Here is a 7,309-nt window from a genome sequence, read left to right on the forward strand (position 1 = left end):
AGAAAAGTTAGAGCTATGAATTATCATAGCAGATGAAGTGATCGAAGACATTGCTGTACAGTGTTATATTTAGTGTTGAACCCAGTCCTTTCAAAATCATCAACCGTGCATTTTGTATTAATACAGACTATCTGATACTTGCCTGCTTTTCCATGAAGATGCCCATTTCTATGTTATCTGACTGATTTTTTTCTTTTTTTTTTGCAGGCACTTCCCAACTTTGTTATCCTGGACCTGTTTGGGAACCCTGTAGCACAGCAGGCAGAGAACTACAGACTGTTCATTGTGTACCATCTCAAGTCACTCAAAGCCCTGGATGGGGTAGCCATTGTAAGTGCAGAAGATCCATTACATTAGTTTATACCCAGAACACATCTATAGTAGTGTGTGTGATGTTGTGTTTGCATATAAGTCTATATGGTTGATATCTCCTAAATAGATTTCATATAGTTGTGTCTCAAAACAAATTGTATGCAATAGGCACAAATCTGATGCAACATTTATTAGACACTGTGATAAATTCTTTTGGAACCACAAAGTACAACACCTTAACATGCTTAAAAACACATTGCAAGTGAGGTAACATGCTTGGTTAAATGGGATCAAATTGTTGTTGACAGTTGACTTTGTCACTGATCATTGATTGATAACGACAATTCAGCAGCAGACTGATTGACTGGAGTCTTTCATATACAATATGTTTTGGGTACATGCTAAGTACATCCCAAGTACATTATGTGTACATATCTGTTGTTGTGCTGATATCATGAACATTCGTTTTGCTGCCCAACTGAAGTATGGTTTGTGCCTTTCTCACAGGAGTCTTCCGAAGGGGGCATAGCCAAGGACACATTTGGTGGCAGGTGAGACTTGATAGTGGTCTTCATGGTGTAAGGTAGTGGTATGAGATACCTGGAGAACAGATGCGATTCCCTGCATTTTTTGTGAGGATGCCTTACTTGGTGACAATAAGATCAATGCAATGATTGTCATAGTTCTCTAAAAAAAAAAAAACAAGACGACTACGTTGAGAGAAGAGGATGACGCTTGGTACTAGTTGTCTTTATCATATTTAGAAATGAAATGAAGATGTGCCATAAATTCCAACATCCTATTCACTGATCATTGAATGAGTGCATTAGTAAAGGGTAAGTAATAAATAAATTCTTCAGTCAGTGACTGTTGAAAACAAGTAAAACACATACCTCCAAATTTTCGGTGTCTGCTCAGTACACCTTGACAATGAAATTGCCTAGTCTCGCGAGATCACAAGACTAGGTCCGAGACTCGCGTTGATCAACAGGACTAGGGCAGCTCCCAGCCATCATTGTGGTCCAGCTTGGCACCTTCCAACTGGATATGAACTGCCTCCTTAATCTTTCTGTGTGCTTCTGGTCAATGACTCAAATCAAATCATTTTGAAAATTTGGAGGTATGTGTTTTATGTGTTTTCAAGAGTCACAGTTATTCTATTGACCTATTTACTGAGTTGTTTGACCATGTTTCCCAGACTGACCCAGGACTTTGTGGCTGAGCACATCGGCCATGCCAACTTCCATGAGCTGCGTGAGCTGGACCTGCCTCACCAGGCCATCAGACATGTGGACATGGGCAAGGTGGACGTCTTCCAGAGCCTCAGAAGGTACAAAGGAAACTTTGCTTGTATTGCATTCCTTGTAGAAATAAAACATTAGTTTTGTACTGAAGCATACAACCTGCATATCCACCAACGCCCACTTGTCCTCTTGTACATAGGGCAGATTAAGACACATTTGATGCATTCACACCAGGATGTACCCCTACTCTTTTCAATAAGTGCAGTGGGTTCTTTAACATGCTTGAGATGTGGCTCTCCTCAAACATGGCATATCCAAGTGACTGAAGCTTAGTACTCATTTTCACCTTAGTGAAGTGGGAAAATTGATGTTGAAGTGTCTTTCCCAAGGGCACAAGTTGGGAGCATGTTGGGATGTCTACCTAAGACCTCACCATTTCTGCTGCCCTTTGTACACACAATTATGCAAGCACTACAGCAGAGGGCTACTTCACTGATAGTGGTGTGCATTCTACTACCATACATACTCTTTCTCATAAATGGTATGCAGAGAAACCATTTGTATGTACCTTCAAAAGTCTTACATAAGTTTTCAATTTTGTTTCAGTGTGAATCTGGAACACAATAACTTGACTTCCTTCAGTGGACTCATCTACCTGACCAATCTCAGGGTATGTTACAGTAGTATGATGTGTTACATTTGAAGCTTTAGAAATATTAGCAGTTCAGTGTCAGTTTTGCATATTTGAGTGACTTTTTCCTGAACATTACAGTGTTCGATCTTTCAAGATGTACGGATGCCTACCTAACCTGTACAAGTGTTACATGTATATACTGGCCTCTTAATGGCACAAGCAAATGTCTGCTAACATTTTTGGAAAATTATGAGGGCTTAAAGTCCATCTGTGGACTTTAAGTTTACCATTAAGCCTTGAAGACAACAGCTGAAAGATTAGCAAAACATCGGCAGATCACGCTTCTTTAGTTATTTAGTTAAGAACCCAACCTGCATTGATATAGAAACCTAATGAAACTATTTACGGCTGCACAGGTGTTGTGTTTGAATCACAACCACATCGAGTCGGTGGTGGCCCGCCCTAAGGGCTCCCAGCACCTGAAGCCCACCCGAGTGACAGTGACTGCAGCTGGCATCAGTGGCATCCCCCGCCCAGGGGTGGAGCAGTACGCTCCGGAGAACTTCACTCCGCTCATGGAGAATCTGGAGGTCCTCCACCTGGGGTGAGTCATAGAAAACAGATCCTTGTACCAATGTGAATGTAAGAGCAAGTAGTTATTTGTCTTTTTTTTTCATAATTGTGTGTAGTCAAACATATCAGGATTACTCTCATAGAGTATACAGTAGCTGAAAACACAGAGCAATAACATGTATTACCTAGTAATACTATTCAAAAGTTTCCTCATGAAAGAGATGTGAGAAAAGAACCAATTTGGTAGACTTTACATTGTGTTGGATTATAAATTTTCATTAAGCTATGTAACACCTGGGTTATGCATGTGGGAATATGCATGTGGGAAACAATTTGTACACTGCTGTAACCTGCCCATACATGTATTTATCCACAGGTACAATAACATCTCCAACATGGCAGCACTACAACTCACCAGGCTGACCGGCCTCAAGGCTCTCTTCCTCCAAGGTTTGTACTTAACTTAATGAGAGCTTTTTTTTAAATAAAATGTTGATTTGTTTTGATATTGTTTTGTTGCAGTTGTCTCAAGCTAGCTCTTGGTAACATGCATCAAAACTGTTACTAGCTATTTAAACTGTCATGTGTGATATTGTAATATATTGACATTATCATTTCATGATTTCCCAACCACTAGTAGAATATCTTGCTAAAGGCTAGCTGTTTTTCTTTCCTTTTTGTCTTTCTTTATTTGGATTGCAAACAATGAGGTACACCAGGCAACAGAGTGCTGATGCTGTGCACCATGCACACTAAAACACACTCATAATGCAATATGATACAAGAGGTAACTAGCTAAAAGTGGAACAAAGTAAAAGTCAACCACTTGGTTCCCCCAGGTAATGAGATCACCAAGGTGGAGGGTCTAGAGGGGTTGCAGGACTTACGTGAGCTGGTGCTGGACAGGAACAAGATCAAGGCTCTGGCGGAGGGCTCCTTCATCAACCAGTGGAACCTGCAGGAGCTGCACATGGAGGAGAACAGACTCAGGGACCTGTCACACCTGTCCTACCTGGAGAACCTGCAGAGACTTTACCTGGGCATGAACAGACTACAGGTGGGTACTACAGTTTGAAAACTTTTACCGGTACTTTATTTGGATCCAGAGTTAGCTTGACATTTCAGCTATTTTTCCTGTTTACCCATATGTGTTGTACATGATACATAGAATAAGTGCAGCCTTAGTGTACCATAACTGTAGGGAGTAAGTCTGTTTGGATCCTTGCTTTGGAATTCTTAAGATAGTTGTTGGTTTGCCTGTATCAATCACATGCTGATTAGATATTGCTGAATCAGCACATGCCTCACACTGCAACAGCAACACGTAATTAAAGTGACTATGTACTGGTTGTGTACAAATATTTGTATGTGTTGTAGCTAATCCACATCAGTTGTAACTGTTACAGTAACTGTTGTTTTTTCCCCAGGAAATCTCAGAGCTGGAGAAGCTGGAGGGTCTACCCAACCTGATCGAGCTGTCAGTGGTGAGCAACCCTGTGAGTATCTGACTGGTCTTTTTTCATGTTGGAAAACCTCCCACTGTAGCGGAGATAATATGTTTTGCATTGTCGTCACGTGAGCTGTTTTGTTTTTCAAGTTCATTAAGTAAACCACAATGAAGTAAGCCCAGTGGAAGGTGGAATGCAATGACACTTACCTGATTACACCTACTGTGACAGCAGAATGATATGAGAGTTCTTAATCTTGTTGGAAATGTTGTTTTCCTCTTCATGGCTCAGAGTTTATGAGCTTTCACCATATTTGTTGATCACCTGAAGGTCATCCAATTTTAAAAATCAACAGAGTCGCAAATACTTTTCATCTGAAAATCTACCTTATCATATCTAATAGGCCTTGGTGACCTGCAAACATTGGCTGATTACTAAAAGCGATGACTGAGAGAATGCCAGGCGCTTTACGGCCAAAAATATCATTTAGAGCTGGCAAACTCATCAGCTGATCAATTTTCCTACTCTGCTGTGCGACAGCAGTATTAAGAATACTGATTGTTGTTATTGACAGGTGTCTCGACGGCTGATGCACCGCCCGATGTTGGTATACCGCATGCCCCACCTCACCATCATTGATGGGATCCCAGTCAGTCCAGAGGAGAGGACTAAGGCAGAGATCTACTTTATGGAGCAGCAGGTACCCTATAGACATGGAGCAGCATTGTAATGCATGATCCTGACCCTCTTGTATGTTGTGACAAGGTTTAGCATAGGAACAATCTGTACAAAAACTCAGCTCCAGAACTTTCTGTATATTTCAATAAATTGCATGAAATGATGATGATCAGTTTCTTGTTGGATCCAGTACAAAAAGTAATGATAACAGACCGATGATGACTTTTTTTCTATCAAAGGGTCAGTTAAATCTTTTATCTCTAAGGCCCTGAAGATGCTAATTACACTTGACTCCTCTGTTACTGTTTTTGTCAGACTTCTTTGGTACTTGCTGTCAAAAGAGTCCATGTCTGTCCTTTGCTTTTGATTCCGAATGATTCCCTAGGTTTTTCAAGGCACGTGTCTTCAGTACATTTACATTTTTCCATCACTTCCTGTACCTACAGCAGTATATCCAACGGGCGGGTAGACACTCCAGGATGAAGTGAGATGATTTCCTCTACTATTTTCCCTCCTCTGTTGTCCTCTCTCCATGTATTTAAGTCTGCAAGTTCAACAAGCTAGATTAGCCATCATTGTGTTAGCATATTGATAACCCTTTTCCAGCAAGGACTGGCAACATGTCTGGGCACACTTGTTTGCAAGGGTGCAGTAACATGCATTAAAGTGCTTCTTCATGATCATGCTGCCCATGCTAACGTTTGGGGAGGCTGTCTCACTAATGCCACAGAACAATCATGGACAAGCTTGGGCACACATACAATGTATATGTATCCATGCATGACAGTCCCTCTTCATGCTACCCGTGATAACAGTTGGTGTGGCTTCCCCACCAATGTCTGGGAGCATGCATGTACAAGTTTGATCACATTGACCTAGGACCATGCATGTAGGCACCCTTGCCATGACTCCACCAGCTGCATGTTGGCCATACAGAGCTGACAGGGTAGCCTACCCTGTCTTCTCACATATCGGCTCCTTATTTTAGCTTTAGGATGTCCAGACCTTTCTGTTGCCACTGCTAAGTAAGACTAAAATGATCAAGAGTTGTCTTAAATGTGCTCTCTAATTGGATCAAGCTTTAGGTTGTAGTCTTTGCTTGAATACCACCAGTGGTTAAGTTTTTTCTCTCGTTAATGTCTTTTCCATGTAGCCAGCGATGGTGAGCACGGGGGAGGGGAGCCTTCCAGGGATCACACCGTACAGGGGACAGGTGCAGACGGGCCATGGGATGATCAGGGTGACCAACGTGCAGCTGAACTCAGCGCCAGACAGGCACTGGAGCACCACCATTAGCTACGGTACAGGCGGGCAGACCGATCATGATGTACAGGATAGCCTGAGAGGTGGGGCAGGCGGTGTGTGCTCGTGTCTGGCATGGCTGTGCAGCTGACACTCACCCCTACTGACAAAATGTGCTAACCAAAGGCGTGTGTGGACTCACACAGATATTCTCCTGGAATAAACCGAAGTTTGTTTTCTAATAGTCAACTAAACTCAAACTCAACAAAAATGCTAACCAAAGGCAAATGTAGACTGACAGACATTCTACTTTGGATGAACGAAAGTTTGTTTGCTAACAGCCTGTACTAACACAACCTAACCACCTCTTTGAAAATTCTGGCACAAAAAACAACTGTTTTTTTGTGACATTTTGAGACATAACAGGTCCAATTACTGTCCAACTCCAGTCTTTGTCATTGGACAGTCATAGATTTTCCAATTTTTGTGTTGGAAATTACAGTTCAACTTAGCTTCAGAATGATCTTCACCGACACAGATGAACTTTCAAGCAAGGTGCCAAAACGTTGTGATGTGTCTGCTCTAATCCTTATATTGTTTACTTGCATATTTTCTGCAGGTCCGCCCCAGAGACGTAACTCGGACCGTAACAGTGGTGGTGGCAGCCGCGTGGATGGTCACCAGAATGCGCACCTCCCTGGATCCCGCTCCCAGTACCCCTCTCACCAGGTCCCCTACATCCCACATAACCCTAGGAAGTAGACTCACAATACACACACTGTGTTTCTTCTTCAGTTTAATCTGTTAAACAGCCCTTACACATTGCCCTTGGAAGGGTGACTGGCCTACCCGTAACCTTCTCCTTGCTACTTAATCTCATAACCAGTATAATTTTGAAGCCAAAAAACCTTAGCAGGGAGAAGGTTAAAGTAGTTGGCCCAAACCCTTATATTGTAACCTCATTCCTTCATCAGCAAAATCTGTACCAAGCACTGATCAATATACAATGTACCAATCTATATGAAACAAGATAACATACAGGGTGGAAAAGATGTAAAAAAGCTAAGAAGTCTACCTTTAAGTTACTAAGGTATTTAAGTAAAAGTAGAATAGTATGTATAGAATATAATGCTAAGCGATATACAATGTACAATGTGCCCCTCTTAGCTGCTGCTACC

The 7,309-nt window shown here is 41.9% G+C and overlaps 1 protein-coding gene across 1 annotated transcript in view; it reads left to right on the forward strand.

The window, feature by feature from the left end:
- LOC118420193 (leucine-rich repeat-containing protein 9-like) overlaps positions 1 to 7,285 on the forward strand; it is a 12,183-nt gene extending 4,898 nt beyond the window's left edge. The window contains exons 12-22 of the mRNA XM_035826906.1: positions 159 to 330; positions 820 to 863; positions 1,511 to 1,642; positions 2,163 to 2,226; positions 2,607 to 2,794; positions 3,140 to 3,213; positions 3,603 to 3,820; positions 4,191 to 4,259; positions 4,786 to 4,911; positions 6,043 to 6,235; positions 6,751 to 7,285. Of these exons, the coding sequence (XP_035682799.1) occupies positions 159 to 330; positions 820 to 863; positions 1,511 to 1,642; positions 2,163 to 2,226; positions 2,607 to 2,794; positions 3,140 to 3,213; positions 3,603 to 3,820; positions 4,191 to 4,259; positions 4,786 to 4,911; positions 6,043 to 6,235; positions 6,751 to 6,893 (1,423 nt within the window). The 3' untranslated portion in view covers positions 6,894 to 7,285. The remainder of the gene's footprint in view (positions 1 to 158; positions 331 to 819; positions 864 to 1,510; positions 1,643 to 2,162; positions 2,227 to 2,606; positions 2,795 to 3,139; positions 3,214 to 3,602; positions 3,821 to 4,190; positions 4,260 to 4,785; positions 4,912 to 6,042; positions 6,236 to 6,750) is intronic.
- The last annotated feature ends 24 nt before the right edge of the window (positions 7,286 to 7,309 follow it).

This window comes from Branchiostoma floridae, chromosome 7, assembly GCF_000003815.2.
Source record: "Branchiostoma floridae strain S238N-H82 chromosome 7, Bfl_VNyyK, whole genome shotgun sequence".
NCBI classification, from domain to species: domain Eukaryota; kingdom Metazoa; phylum Chordata; class Leptocardii; order Amphioxiformes; family Branchiostomatidae; genus Branchiostoma; species Branchiostoma floridae.